Source organism: Muscardinus avellanarius, assembly GCF_963383645.1.
Source record: "Muscardinus avellanarius genome assembly, chromosome: 11".
Classification (NCBI taxonomy): Eukaryota; Metazoa; Chordata; class Mammalia; order Rodentia; family Gliridae; genus Muscardinus; species Muscardinus avellanarius.
In genome coordinates, this window is record NC_137797.1 from 42225657 (window position 1) to 42241983 (window position 16327).

At 40.0% G+C, this 16327-nt stretch overlaps 1 protein-coding gene across 2 annotated transcripts in view; it reads right to left on the reverse strand.

The window, feature by feature from the left end:
- Positions 1-7978: 7978 nt before the first annotated feature.
- SYT1 (synaptotagmin 1) overlaps positions 7979-16327 on the reverse strand; it is a gene marked incomplete at both ends in the record, with an annotated part of 221712 nt that continues 213363 nt past the window's right edge. For both annotated transcript variants that reach the window (XM_080705390.1, XM_080705389.1), the window contains one exon: positions 7979-8185. In XM_080705390.1, the coding sequence (XP_080561516.1) occupies positions 7979-8185 (207 nt within the window). The remainder of the gene's footprint in view (positions 8186-16327) is intronic.

The window sequence follows — 16327 nt, forward strand, 5'->3', positions numbered from 1 at the left end:
ATCATTATTATCTATCATCATCTACCTGTTGATTATCTATCATCTATCTCCTTACCTAACCATCCACCCACTGGACCAAGAGAGGGAAGGCATTAGTGAAGATGTGAAGTAGGGCTTGAGAGAGAGGGGAAAGTTAATACCTAGAGACACCTTTCATATTCTTGCTGAAGAATTTAAATGTTAAATCTGTATGGAATAAGAAACATAGAAATGCTATTTTAATAAATAAATTACCAACAGTTTAAACAACCGATATTAGGAAAATGGTTGAGTGAGCTTCTACTTGAAGAAAAGTCTGATGATCATTAAAAATATGAATTATAATAATTGGGCATGGTGGTGCAGGCTTGTAATCCCAGGATATGAGACAGGAGTTTTGCAGGTTTGGGGTTGGCCTCAGCAATTTAGAGAGACTTTTTTTTTCAAAGTAAAAAATAAAGTAGGACTGGGGGTGTAGTTCAGGGGTACAATGCCCCTGAGTTCAACCCAGTAACACACACACACACACACACACACACACACACACACACACACACTACCAGAAACTTTCTTACGCCCAGCCACTGAGCAATTCTTTTTCTTTCTCCATTTCCCTTTTTTCTTGTTTAATTTCTGTTATAATAAACTTCTCTTATGAGTCTAGAAATCTAAAATTCTGCTTATGTCTTAATGCTTTTCAAATAAGGCATCAATTTAAAATACACAATAGATGACTAGCTTTCTTGTCAATAAATGGATGTTTTCAGATAATTGGAAGGTGGTACATACTTAGAAACTTTCCTTTCTAATAATGTTGTGTGTGTGTGTGTGTACTGGGGTTTGTACTCAGGGTATTCTACCTTTGAGCCAAACCCTCCACCCTTTTTATTTTTTATTTTTGAACAGGGTCTCACTAAGTTCCTGAGAGCCTTGCTAAGTTGCTGAGGTTGGCTTTGAACTTGTGATGCTCCTGTCTCAGCCTCCCAAATACTGGGATCTTAGATGTGCGCCATGATGCCCGCTCCTAATGGTGTTTTTACGCAAAAGGAAGTGTGACCAGGTTGCTGCTATGGCCTGACTTTGTGCCTTCAATATTCCTTCTTTTAGGGATGAAGTAGGGTCAAGGAATAGATGTCTACTGTTCTGTCTGCCAGGCCTCTGCTTTCCTTTCTTGTTAATATCAGTCTTGTTTTTCTTTGAGAAATTATCCTTATCCCGAGACAGGAACCACTAACGAGGTAGCACTCCTGGGCCTTGGCTGGTGGCCTGACAGCAGTCCCGGGCCCAGGGGGCTTGGTGTGAGCCACCTTCACCCAGAGTCAGCTCCGTGTGCTGAGGTCAGGATGCTGCGCAGGCTTCTCTTCAACAGCTGCAGGAACTTTTCTTTAGCACTTGGGACAAATGCTTGTGTTGAGTGCACCTGAAACCAATTAACATTTTCACCCCTGCTGGTAACCCATAAAGCCAGATCTTTTCTTTTATTCAGGGAGCCAGTCTGATACTTTCTTTTTACTTAATATAAATTTATTTTTGTGGTGCTGGATATTGAACCCATGGACATTCTACCTTTGAACTATATCCCTCAGCACTATTTTATTTATTTATTTATATTTATGGTACTGGGGATGAAACCCAGGGGCATTTTACTTCCAAGCTACACTCCCAGCCCTATTTTTTAGTCTTTTTTTTTGAAACAGGTTCTCACTGAGTTGCGAAGGGACTCGCTAAGTAGCTGAGGCTGTCTATGAACCGCAATCCTCTGGTCTCCACCCTCCAAATGCTGGGATTATAAGCATGTGCTACCATGCCCGGCCTCTTATCATTTATTTTTATTAATTTTTTTTGTGGTACTGGGGATTGGACCCAGGGGTGTCTACTGCTGAGCTATACCCCTGGCTCTATTTTATTGTTTTTAATTTTGAAACAGGGTCTTATATATTGCAAAGGGCCTTGCTAAGTTGCTGAGTTTGGCCATGAACCTGTGATCTTTCTGTCTCAGCCTCACAATTACTGGGATAATAGGCACGCACCACTATTACCTGGCTCTATTTTTTTGGGGGGGGGAACAGGATCTTGCTAAGTTACCCACCACTCTTTTAGAAGTAGGACCTAGATTTTTGCCAAAGCAAATGCCGCATCCTATGGCCACCGTGATTATTTTAAGGGCATGTGACCCAAGCATGCAAGCCAGGTAGGAAAATTTTGATGTCATAATTGTGAACAAAGCATTGTCTTTAAACACGCTAAGCTGGAAGAATATAAATTTGGAATTGCAGGTAACCATCAAGTCTTGCAATGTGGAAACAAAGAAGCTTGACAATGAAGTCATTATTGAGGATCTCAGAGTTTGAGGGGTGGGGAGAGAGAGAGAGAGAGGGAGAGAGAGAGAGAGAGTCAGAGACAGAGAGAGAGAGAAAGAGAGAGAGAAATGAGAGGAGAAAGTGATAATATTATTTGAGACCGTTGGCCCAGCTGTTCCTGAATGTAATCACCCTGTGAACTTCCTGGTTAGGTGAATCAATATTTCTTTTTTTCTCTCTGCCTGCCTTTCCTTTTGTCTTTTGTCCCATATTCAGGTCACATTTGTTTTCTTCCACTTGCATTTATTCCCAAAGGGTGTCAACTCTTTGCTGCTGCTCCCAGCCCAGAGGAAGTGGGAAGATGATAGAGTCAGGCAGCAGAAAAGGAAGTGGGTCCCCACTCGTCCCATGGAAAATGTTTTTTAACTTTACGCACGCCCGGGCAGGGCAGGTACATTTTGCACAGAACAAAGGTTGGGTGAGCAAGACAGTCACTGTCAAAGAAGAAGGATGAATGTGGAAACTTGAAGGACGTGCATTAGTCCAGAAGGGTAAAGAAATCAGGCTGCTGGGATGTGGGTTATAAAACATAGGTGACTTATGACCGGCCTCAGAACTGGAATCGCGCACATCATCAGCAGGTTCCAAATCCTGTTTTTGTTCCCGATCTCATTTGCTAGTTCCTCCTGCATAATCATTACTCTTTATATGGTGGGAAATTTCTTTGTGCATTTAGTACCAGGCCATATCTCATTTTTATTTTTCTGTTTTCTTACCTTTGTAGTCCAAAGTCCCCATCTGACTGTTGAACAGTAAGGATTTGTGTGCAGCTTAAATCAGTTGCTAAACATCAAAGAGTCCTGTGCATATGTAATAAAGGAGTGTGCAGGGAGAGGGGGGAATACAATCCTGGCTGGAGTTCTCAGATCTGTAAGCACAAACTCTGCATAAACGGGAGAATATGATTTCTAAGCATCTGTTGCATCAGGTGGGGGATGCCATGATGGCTTGAACACCTGAACACTCCTAGGAAGATACTAACCTACCTACACAGTGCGTGCAGCTGGCCACAGCTTTCCTAAAGTGTCGGTCATTTGCGGCTGCTCCCGCCGTTCTGGGCTCTGCCATCTACTGGGGTGAAGTCTCATGCTTTGCAGACTGTTGTTCCTAGAATCCTTTTCCAGCCACTGATTGACTTCTGTTGATGGGAAGTACTGGTTGAGGTAGAGGTAGGAGGGGAAGAGAAGAGGGTTCTTCTTGCTTTTAGCTTCTGTGTCTATGTCGACTTCCCTCTAGCAATAGTGAGCAGCCATGAACCAGGGCTTGTAGCTTTCCAAGCACCCCCAAAGGACACCTCTTCTTGACACCTCTACCAGCGCATGACACCTTTGGTGCTTCTTGCCCATGGGGTCCCCATACCATCTCCCTCATTTCTAGCCCCTCCTATACAATCCTAGGTTCTGTTAACGTCGTATTTCTTCTTCCAGTCTTATGGGTGGTATTGACGGATCTGTGGGTTGCCTCCTATCTTCTTTCTTAGCATGTGGCCAATTTCCTAATTACCTGTGCGTGTGTGTGGTACTGGGGATTGGACCCAAGGAGCATTCTACCTTCAAGCTATTTTCAGCCTGATTTTTAAAATTTCTTATTTGGAAATAGGGTCTCATTTAGTTGATGAGAGTCTCACTACTTGGTGAGGCTGTCCTCAAACCTGTGGTCTTCCTGTCTTAGCTTCCCAAGTACAGGGATTACAGGCACACACCACCAAATCCATCTTATATTGCTGTTTTGAAATATCTGAAGTGTTTTTATTTTCCTGACTAATACACCTAATAAGTAGGATATCTTAAGTGAGTCGGGTGTGGTCATGCATGTCTGTAATGGGAATACCTGGGAAGTTGAGACAGGAGGATCACAGGTTTGAGGTCAGCCTCAGCAAGATAGTGAGACTCTTAGCAACTTAGCAAGAACCTGTTTCAAAAAAAGGGGGGAGGGGTTGGGAGTATAGTTTAATGGTAGAACACCGTGGGGTCAATCCTTTTAAGAAAGTAGACATCAGAAAAAGAATGGTTGGGGCCGGGCGTGGTGGCGGACGCTTGTAATCCCTGTGCTTGGGAGGCGGAGACGAGAGGATTGCGCAGGTTTGAAGCCAGCCTCGCTGGCTTAAGAGACCCTGTTTCCAAATTAAAAAAATATGAAAATAAATAGGTCTGGGAGTGTAGGTCTGAGGTAGAAGGGTTTAAAGGAAAGGATGGTCGGGAGCCAGACATGGTGATGCACACTTGTAATCCCAGCATTCGGGAGGCTGAGACAGGATAGGGGTTCGTGGCCAGCCTCAGCTACTTAGTGAGGCCCTTTTCAACTCAGTGAGACCCTGTTTCAAAATAAAAAATAAAAAATAGGGCTGGGGGTGTCTTTCAGAGGTAGAATGAGCATAGGTTCCATCCCTGCTACTGAAAAAAAAAAATGGGGTTGCAATGTTCCTGGTTATTGGTTCTGAGTACAATCCCCAGAGGGACATATTTTGGGTGGAGTGGAAAGCCTCCAACTGTGGCAGGTTCTGGGTCATGAGCAGAGAGAGAGGGAGCACAGAAGTGAAGGACACTGGTCAGGAATGCTGGGCACTCATGGCCAGGTGACCTCCAGGCACTGTTTTTTCTGCAGCCCTCACAGTCAGGTGTGACTCTGGCTGGCTGTCAGCGCCACCTTCCCCTGCTGCCGCCACTTGCAGCTGTCCCACAAGTCTATAGGTCCGCGACTTAGCGCCAGTGTCAGGCAAGAAAAGTGGACCAGCGGCAACATCAACAGGAAATAAAACATTTTTATTGAATATCTGTGTTAATATGTTAAGTCATTTTTAACAACAATCAGAAAACTACTGTGGAATTCACTACACAAAGTGAAACAAAATTTTAACCACCTCATCGAAAAATGAAGGTAAAATACAGCTAAAGTAGTTGGCTCGCGGGCCACGAGCCTATGGCGGAAGGAAACACCCCAACATTTCTACAAGACAGAGGAAATCCACACATAGAAACACTCAAGCAGGCAGTAAGTATACACAAAGGCAACTAGGATCTTTCTAGGGCATCGGATTCTAATACTTTACACAGCTTTGTCAGAAAGGTACATGTGACTTATCGGAGAATGAATCTTGGTCATCAAACAGGTCCGGTCACCAACTTGTGAGACGTGACTTAGTGCTGGCTGCTGCTATGGTGACAACCCCACATTGGCAGTGTTGCGAGAGAATGCGCTAGTAGTGCTTTAATGCAAGAACTAATGTCTGTCCAGCAGCTCGAACCTGCTTGTTCCAGAGCGTTGTTTCACTGTGAACAACTTAAAGCTGAAGATGGTGACATGAAATGTCAGTTTCTGGTATTTAAGGATTTTCTTTTGTTAGTCAGCTCCCTCTCTCTGATGGGATTCGGTCCTTGAAACTGGAAAGCGTCTCATTTGAATGATCTGTTCAAATTTGATGGAGCTCCTGTTCTGACCTGCATATTTTTATATTATCTGTGTGTTTTTTCAGCAGTATGGACCAAGGAGAGGGAATGTCATTCTCCTCCTGTCCTTTGTGTCTGTTCCGTTACGTAAAAGTTGGCTTTGATGGAGCTAAAAGGAGAAAGGCTCGTCTCTTTGATGAGGAAAGAATAATGCTGGGAATTCTAGTTTTATCAGGAAATGGCCAGCCCCATGTTTAAAGTCTACCATCAGCCCTTTCCGAATTCTCCTTTGAGTTTATTTTTATTTTTAAACATGGTGCAATATCCTAAACACCCAACACGAGGCCAATGCTTCGTTCTCCTCTACTTTATTTTGGTACATGTCAAGATAAACACGCACTTCAGAGCGTCACCACCCTCTGTGGCCTGGAAGTTAAAATGGGCCACAGAAGCAAGTGGCAGAAAAGACTAGAAGCAGCGTAAGATCATCGGTGCCCTTCCAACCAGGGCTGTCTACCAGAGTGGGAAAAAATATGGAATATTGCACAGTGTTTGACAAATGCTGTGTGTTCCACTCCAGCCTGTGTCTCTTTCCCGTCCCGTGCATAGCTGTTCAGTTCTGAATTGGTCCTTTGTAATGAGAACAGTTTGTTTGTGCCACACACACCTCGGGCAGTGCAGAAGAAGGGAATGGCAGTATTGTTACAATATCACTACGGAATAAATTGAGTGCTATCCACTGAGGAAACTACGTGTCTAAGCACACACGGCAGTCACAGTGTTACACAGAGCAGTCTTTGAAGACGCCTATGGAATGACTAGTAGCTTCATAATAGTGCCATTTACTATGTAATAACATTGAAAACATTTAAAAACTCCTCCTAAGTCAAGCATCTAGTGTACATAAGAGGTTGCTTCAGTTTTCTAGAACTTGTTCTTGGTTTTGTTTCCCCTTTGTTTAAAGGACAAATTAAAACTTGTTTAAGTAAAAAGAGCATATAAAAAGATCACTAGCTGTCTGTTTTGGCTTAATTGAAGTGCATTCAGAACTATGGCTAATTGTTATTATTTTTCTTTATCATGGGATTACAATACTGTCTGTTTACCACAAAGTAAATTTGTGTAATAAACACAGATTGCTGTGTTAAAAATATTCTGCATTCCTTCTAATCTGGTTTCGTATAATAAAATATTTTGTAACAAAGTCTAATGTGCAAACCTTTTGGAATCATTAGAGATGTGAAATCTGGGATGGAATCTGTGGGATGCACATTTGGTATAAAGGTGATAATGGAGAGCTTTTTTTTTTTTTTAAAGAGTCAGGCAATATTTCAGAAATGCTGACTTCTCAGCTTCTCCTTCCTCACCCCATCCCCAAACAAATGTGTACAGTGCACACACACTCATGTACACACACAAACGCGTGCACACACACACACACATGCACACACAGGCATACCAGCATGATATTGTTACTCTAGGTGCAGTGATATGAATTCACTGGTTCCTGTTCTGTGCTTCCTCTCATGCTGAGTGAAGCCATGGTTTCTGCTTTATAGACATATACAGACAGACGCTATTCTGGCTTGTGGCTATGCTTCCTTGAGGTCAGCCTGGGTGCTGCTGGGACCACGCTATTTTGCCTGTGAAGGAATTCTACAAAACTGGGTTCGCTTACCCAGTTTGTGGCGTCAGTGTGTCTTGGTACTCAAGTGATTCAATTAGAAAGCGCAGGTTTAAGTTGTCCTTTAAGACGATTCTCTGTACTAGTGCCTTACGAGTTAATATTTTTTTTTTGCTGGAATGCAGACGATACTATATTTACCATATAATATATTATTAGCTCTCCTATATCTCGGTCCATTTACATAGTTTAAAATAGACATCTTATTAAAAACATCTAGATATACACAGATTAGGAAACGCTTACAACATACAAATACACAAACTAGAAATAAATCTTTAGCATACTGGTATGTACAACAGTGTGATACAATAAATAATTTCAGTCATGCTCTATCTACACATCATATTGCTTAAAAGAAGAGTAGATCTGGAGGGCAGTGGTATGATGAAGGGCGCAGGGGCTCTCTACACTTAAATTTGTGCAAATTAAAATGGGATTCGAAGTACCACTGAACTGTGTCAGGAATGCACGGCTGAAAGGATGAAAGGACCCATATTACTGAGGTATTTACAGATACTGGCTAAAGAGCACGATGTGGGCAAATGCAGAAAGGCTTCTTCTTCCCTTTACTTCTTGATGGCCAGCATGGCATCCACTTCCTCCTCCACCTGCAGGGTGTGCCACTGGGCGATGGGTCGCCGGGGGTTGGCCAGCATGTCTGACCAGTGCCGCAGCTCCGCGCCGGTGCTGTTGTAGCCCACAAAGACTTTGCCGATGGCATCGTTCTTGCCAATCTTGTCATAGTCCAAAACAGTTACCACCACTTGCACTTTCTGAAAGAGGACACAGAATGCACATAAAGTGTCTGGAGAGATCAAGCCCTGCTACGTACATGACCGCAAATATGAATAATCGATTCCCAGCCACCAGGGTGAGGCTGAAAATGGCTTGGACATAAAAATTTGAGTCCTTTTTTTTCACTACTACACCATCCTCCTCCTCAATCATCATCTTGATACTGAGATGCTAATTTTTTGGTGTATATCTGGGATTATCCTAAGTCTTTTATAAGATCTAACTCAGTTATTTCTCATAATACATCCTGTCAATAAAGCCATTAATCAGATACAGAGGCCTGAAGCTCAGAGAAGTTATGTAACCCGTCTGAGGTCACATAATAAGTGAGTGGGTTGGTTTCCAGAGCCTGTGCTCTAAACCACCAAGCCATGTTTGTGGTGGCAAATTGTTTCCCTTTAAACCTATTGTGTCATCTGTCATCTTTCTCTTCGGTGAGAGATCCAGCACTGACAAATAGGCCATTTTTTTTTTTGTTGCTGTTATAAAAATTCCCTCAAGTAACCACATGCTGTAATCTCATTTCAAGGAGGAACTAGTACAGAATTAAATTTTATTTATTGTCAGCATGAAATGTGACAATATAGTATCTTTAAAAAGTAGCAAGTAAATGAAAATATATTTTCTTCCATCATGCATTCTTCCAACAAACCTTAATTAAGAAACTTCTGTGTATCTGGCACTGACAACAATTGGATGTCACCTTTTAGGCCACACAGGATGTACCTCAATAATGCCACAGATTGTGAGAGTTTATTTTGTAACTTAAATTTTTGGACTCAATGAACTGATGGAAGCAAACCCATATTATTATTATATTATGGAAGATACATTTTTTTTTTTGGTGGCACTGGAAATTGAACCCAGAGTCACTCTAACTCTAATAGGGGAAGAGTTAGAATCGCCTTAACTCATAAGTTGTTATATTTTTTCCCAACTTTGTATATGTGTGTGTGTGTGTGTGTGTGTGTGTGTGTGTGTGTGTGTATGAACCCAGGGACATTCTTTTTCTAAGCTATAGAGCTACAGAGCACTAGAGCACTAGCTGTTTTTAAAATTTTTTTGTTTTGTTTTGAGACAGGATCTTGCTAAGTAGCTGAGAGTAATCCTAAATCGCTGAGGCTGGCTTCAAACTGAAATCCTCCTGTCTCAGCCTCCCAAGTACTGGAGTTACAGGTAAGTATTACCATGCCTGGCTGGAATATCATTCATTTTCATTAATCTGTTCATTTACTTTTGTGTGTGATACTGGAGGTTGAAATCAGGGGCATTTTCCCTCTGAGCAACACCCTCAGCTCTATTTTATCTTATCTTTGTTTGAAACAGGGTCTCACTAAATTGCAGAAGGCCTTACTAAGTTTCTCAGGCAGGCCTGAACATACAGTCCTCCTGTCTCAGTCTCCCGAGTATTGGGATTATAGGTGTGAGCCACCATACTTGCATCTGGCCAAGAAACATTTTTTTAAGAGCACATAGATGAAAAACTTCTCAAAAAATTATTAGCAATTCACATTCAAAACTATATCAATAAAATGGTTCACCATGACCAAGTAGGCTTCATCCCAGGGATGCAATGCTGGCTCAACATTTGCAAATCAATAAATGTAATTCACCACATTAATAGACAAAATCACATGATTATATCAATAGAGAAAAGGCATTTGACAAAATACCTTTTCATTATAAAAACACTAAAGAATTAGGAATAGAAGAAAACTATCTTGACATCATGAAGTTTATATATAACAAACCCAAAGCCAGGATCATTATGAAGGGGAAAAATGGACAGCATTTCTCTTCAGAACAGGAACTAGTGAAGGATGCTCAGTCACCACTCCTATTCAACCCTAGGAGTGTACTAGGAACTCAACCCTCAGCAATAAGAGAGAAGAAAGGAATCAAAGAAATACAAATAGAGAAAGAAGAACTGGAACGAACTATCTTGGCAGATGACATGATCCTTTACATAGAAGATCAAATAAACTCATCAAAAAGACTTCTAGAGGTGATAGCTTTAGCAAAGTCACATAATACAAAATCAACCTATGAAAATCAAAATCATTAGCATTTCTTTACACCAATCATGAGTCCACTGGAAAAAAATACAGTGAACGATCTCATTCACAATAACACTTCAACATAAAGGTAGAAACTTCCTCAATGAGACTCCAAGCTTAGGAAATTAAAACAAGAATTAATGAATGGGATAGCTTTAAGTTAAAAAGGCTTCTATACAGCAAAGGAAATCACCAAGATTCTAAAGAAAGAACCTATAGAAAGGGAGAAGTTCTTCACCACTTACCCATTGGACAAAGGTCTTATATCTAGAAATACAAAGAGCTTAAAAAGCTTAATGCTAAAAACGAGCAAGTGAACTAAATAGACACTTCACAAAAAAAGAAATCCAAATGGCCAATTAAAGTATGAAAAAATATCCAATATCATTGGTAACCAGAGAGATGCAAATAAAAACTACCCTGATATTTCACCTAACTCCAACTAGAATGACAATCATTCAAAACACAGACAACCATAAATGCTGGTGAAGATATGGAGAAGTGGTAACTCTAATATATTGTTGGTGGGATTGCAAATCAGTGTAACCACTTTGGAAAACAGTATGAAGGATCATCAGAAGAATGGGAACAAACCTATCAGATGTTCCAGCAATACCACTTCTGGATATCTACTCAAAAGAATGGAAACAAAATTACCGAATTAATGCATGCGTGTCTATGTTCATAGCTGCACAATTCACAATTGCCAAACTATAGAACCAGCCAAGATGTCCATCCACAGATGAATGGATTACAAAACTATGGGATATGTACACAACAGTTTTTTTTTTTTTTTTTTTGGTGGTACTGGGGGTCCTGGAAACCCTTCTAACTCTGGGCTACACTCCCAGACCTATTTTATATTTTTATTTGGAAATGGGGTCCCTTAAGACAGAAAGGCTGGCTTCAAAGGCTGGCTTTGAACCAGTGCGATCCTCCTGTCTCCGCCTCCCAAGCACGGGGATTACAAGAGTGCACCACCACGCCCAACCACAACAGAATTTTACTCAGCCATAAAGAACACAATTATGTCATTTTCAGGGAAATGGGTGGAACCGGAGAACATTATGCTAAGTGAGGTTAGTCAGTCAAAAACAGTGAAAGTTTAGCGGGGCGTGATGGGCAAGCTTGTCATCCCGGCATTTGGGAGGTGGAGACTGGAGGATCGCAGTTCACTGACAGCCTCAGCTACTTAGTGAGGCCCTTTGCAACTCAGTGAGACCCTATTTCAAAAAAATAAAAGACTAAAAATTAGGACTGGGTTGTAGCTCAGAGGTAGAATGCCCCAGGTTTCATCCCTAGTACCGCAAAAAAAGAGAGAAAAAAGTGAAAATTGGATATTCTGCCTAAAATGTGGAGAAAAAGTCATAAGAGGAACTCTAGACAAAGAAGGAGAAACCATAGATGAGCAAATAAGGAGACCCAATTAAGGGAGACGAAAAGGGGGAAGAAAGAAATTTCCTAACGTACATGATGTACATTGACAAACATATCAAAGTCACTAAGCCAAACATGAGGAGGAGGGGGAGGAAATGGGGTGGGAATTGGGGAAGGGCTAATTGAGTGATGTGTGCATGTATGTCTCCACCATCTTGTACTCCATTAAGATGTATGACTACAATGCACCAATTAAAAAAAAGCTTAATTAAAAATGAGCAACTGAACTAAATAGACACTTTTCAAAAGAATAAATGCAAATGGCCAACCAATATATGAGAAAGTGTTCATCATCTTTAGCAATCAGAGAAATGCAACAAAATTCCACTGAGATTCCATCTCACTCCAGTTAGTATGACAATCGCCAAGAACACAATAATAAATGCTGGTAAAGATCTAAGGAAATAGGAACTCTATTGCACTGTTGGTGGGACTGCAAACCAGTACAACCACTATGAAAATCAGTGTGGAGGTTTCTCAGAAGATTGGGAATGTAACTACTATATAACCCAGTGATAGTGCTTCTTCCCAAAGGAAATGAAATCAGAATATTATAATCATCCATGCATATCCATGTTCATAGCAGCACAGTTTACAATAGACAAATTATGGATACAGCCTAGCTGTCTATCAATGGATGAATGGATCACAAAACTTTAGCATATACATACAATGAAATTTTTCTCAGCCATAAAAAGAACAAAATTATACTATTTTTAGGAAAATGAATGCAACTCAAGAACATTATGCTAAGTATACTGAGTCCTAAAGAACAAGTAGATTATGGTCTCTCTTATATGTGGAAGCTGGAGAGATATTTGGCAACAAGAACAACATCAGATAGATGAGCAGAGACTCTAGAGGAGTGACTAAGGGGATTAGGGAAGGGGGGACAAAATCATAAAGAATGCAATAATAGAAATAATGCAATGAACATAGACAAAACTATCAATTTCAATTTCAAAGACTTGCAGGGTGAGGGTGGGTGGAGAGGGCAACAAGAGTATGTGCATGTATTTTTCTAACTCCCTGTACCCCAATATGATGTAAAATTAAAATGCACCCAAGTTAAAAAAATATTAAAGCACATTTCAGTTCTGCTTCCAAAGTAATGAATTTGCTTAATCAAAAAATATGCGATGTAGATGCAGATGTAGTTTCTAATATGTAAAAGAGATAATTTCTAATCTAGAAACTGAACATGAAGATGAAGAGTTCAAAATAAAGTGGAATGCATAACATTTGGTTCCCAGAGTTAAAGGGAGCAGAAAATGTAATTATGAAAGTGCGGCCCAGATGAAGCTCCAGCTGAGTTCTAGCCCTTTTGTGGAGTTTGTACTAGGAGGATTGAATTATTTTACCAGTGTACTGAGTGATGCCACTGAGCAGAGAAAACAATCACTTCTGAAATTAGAATTTAGAATGCAGAATGCAACACACTGGCAATCGACATGTCCCCATGCTACTCTGGAGTGATTCCACTGTTGACAAAACCACCCATCCCCTGGAGGGTATATAGAACCAAGGACAAGATGGCATCTGTTGCCTACCAATTCTCAGAATTTGTCAAATGCAAACTCATCAGGGTAGACTGGCATTTCAGGGAGTGGGGTGGGGAGCATTATGCACATAGGGTTTTCAGAGCTTGGAGTAAATTTTGATTATTTTATTTAGTAATAAATTGATAGGTGGCACTCAAGACAGAATATCTTTGTGATTAAAGACACTTAATCACAAAAAACACTTAATTTTGGATTAAGTTTTCCAGCCATATAAGTAGGTTATTTCTCCTTTTTTTTGGGGAGGGAAGGAAGGGGTAACATTTTCGTATGTTTTTGGAACTCAGAACATCATGCTATTTTTATAATATATGTCAGCAGGATTAAGGAAGATTGAAGACAGATCATTTTATAACCCCAGGATAAGGAAACCCTAAACCTCTCTTTTAGCATATGAAACACTTGATTATTCTTTAGGGAAATGCAAAGATTAGGAAAGCACAAATTGACTCAGGGGGCAGGGAAAGAGGGATGCCAGCAGAGGCGTGCTCATTACTTTCATGCCTGATGTACTTTACATCTGGCTGGGTTCCTTTCTCTCTCCTTTAAAATGTTGCCCCAGAAACCCCCAAATTTGTCTTGTTTTGAATGTGCTTCACTTGCAATTTATCTGTATTTCTATGCCACTTGTAGCTGAAATTTATTTTTAAAAGTTTAGAATGATAGCTCCAAGGAGAAAATTTACAATGGGATTATTTTTTCATCTCAATGCCCTGCTTTGTACTGTTTTGTGGAATTAAAAAAAAAAAAAGGCCAGGAGGTATTAGTTTCCATAGGAATGAGGTCTTAGAACTAAAAAGAGTTCACTGGACAAATTTTGCAAAATAAATTGTTAGAGAAAATAGATGTCATAAGGTTTACCTGTGGGTCTAAAGCAATGGGGTTCGCAGGTCCCAGCTAATGAACCAGTGACTGGGGACAGGAAAACTGACCTCTGCAATGTCATTTACTTATATAACAACTTAGAAAGTAAGTGTGTGCATTTTGTCACCCTGTGAAACCGTGTAAAGGAAAAAGCTTATATGAAAACTTGAGCCATGTGAGGATGCTGGGGTTACTGGGTATTTTAAAAATTGCCCTATATAATGGAGTAGCTGCCGGTCATGGTGGGGCACGCTTGTAATCCTCGCTCTTGGAAGGCTGAGACAGGAGGATCGCGCAGGTTTGATGCCGGCCTTCACTGGCTTAAGAGATCCTGTTTCCAAATAAAAAACATAACGGACTACCTATAAACCACAGGAAGCAGTTGAAATTTAATTCTAAGTAAGTTGAAATCGAATAATGTTCCCCAGGGACATTAGTGACTGAGGGGCTGATTCGCCACTGTTGGCTACCGCATTGGATAGCAGAGATGATAAAAGATTTCCATCATCACAGAGAGTATTGTTGGACAGTGCTGGTTTATGTATTTTATTTTATTGTTAGATCCATTTCATAATAAGGTATTAATGTAAAAAAAATGACATTAGCATTATAAATATAACTAGAATGGAGACCTTTCTCTGAGTGTTCCTACGTGCTGGGTGATTCCACTGACTTCTCTATTCATAATTTTACTTTCAGATAAATTCTGTGATTATTCCTATTTTATATATGAGGAAATTTTAAGCCTTAGTTTGCATATAGAAAAATTGAAATAATAATGGTATATCTCTCATAAGGTTAAATAAAATTATCTATGTAAAGTACTTGCCTTGGACTCAGGCACATAATATAAAATATATTAAGCTATTTTACTAGCTTTGTTCATGGAATAAGTATAATCATTTATAAGATACTATATTCTAATAGATCACAAGTAAACAAAAAAGTCGAGTATAGTGGTGCATGCCTGTAACCCCAACACTTGGGAAGCTGAGATAGGAGGATTGTAGGTTCAAGACCAGCCTCAGCAACTTGGGAGACCCTGTTTCAACATAAAAAATAAAAAGGGCTGGGGTTGTAGCCCAGAGGCAGAATGCCCCTGAGTTCAATCCCTAGTACTGAAAGAAAAAAAAAAAAAAAAGAAAAAGAAAAGTAAATGAAGACGATTTGCTGAAGTTTGTTATTCTGGACCTTTAGAAGGCTCCATGTTCTAGTTTTTTCTTCAAACCTTTATATCCCTGAAATGATAGACTCACATCAATTATTTAATGAAATGTAAATAGTAGTGTTGCTTTGTGCAATTTGACTCCTTGGTACACATTATAGACTACCAAGAAATAGTCCATAATTAGTGGATATGGACTTTGAAATTTGATAGTCTAAGGAGATGGGATGAAAACATGTAAATAATCTTTAAAATTCCTAAATTAAAAAGATCACATTTTATCATTGTATCTACATGGAGTATCTTATTTTGAAAATGTTAACTACAAGATCTTTTAGTAGGCTACCTCCTATCAGAATTACTGTTTATAAATACAATTTAGCTAGGAGTGGTGGTGCACATTTGTAATCCCAGTTACAAACTGGGAGGCTGAGATAGGAGGATCACAGGTTTGCTGTCAGCCTCAGCTACTTAGTGAGGCCCTGTTTCAAAATAAAGAACAAAAATTGAGGTGGGAGTTGGAGCTCAGAGGTAGAATGCCCATAGGTTCAATTTCTGGTACCAATAAAGAAATAAATAAATTAAAATATAACTTAGCCTAATTTTTAATTGTTAATTATCTTTTAATAAGCATTCAGCATGCTGCATATTTGGCATAAACTAATTTTTTTCTCTTCTATTTTTTTGCTCTAAGGGTGTGATAAGAAGGATTGCTTATGGCTAGGAGTAAATTGTGAGAGCTAACTTTCTCTTGGCTTTTAAACTTCATAGATGAGCTTTCTGAGTTACCAAAGTTGTTCTGTTGCTTTTCCTTTTTCTCCCTATTTCTGCTCAGAAGAAGGCCAGCTGGTTTTGGCCAATGAACCAATACATTCTCTGTGATATATTTTCTTATATTCCTATTGATGTAGCCAAAGTATCAAACATAGATGGGAATAAGAAGGGTAGTTCTAATAAAGACAATGAGCACTGATAATGTATGAGATCTGCGTGTATTGTTTATGTGATCTGAAGGAATAAGATTGAATGGCGGGGGGG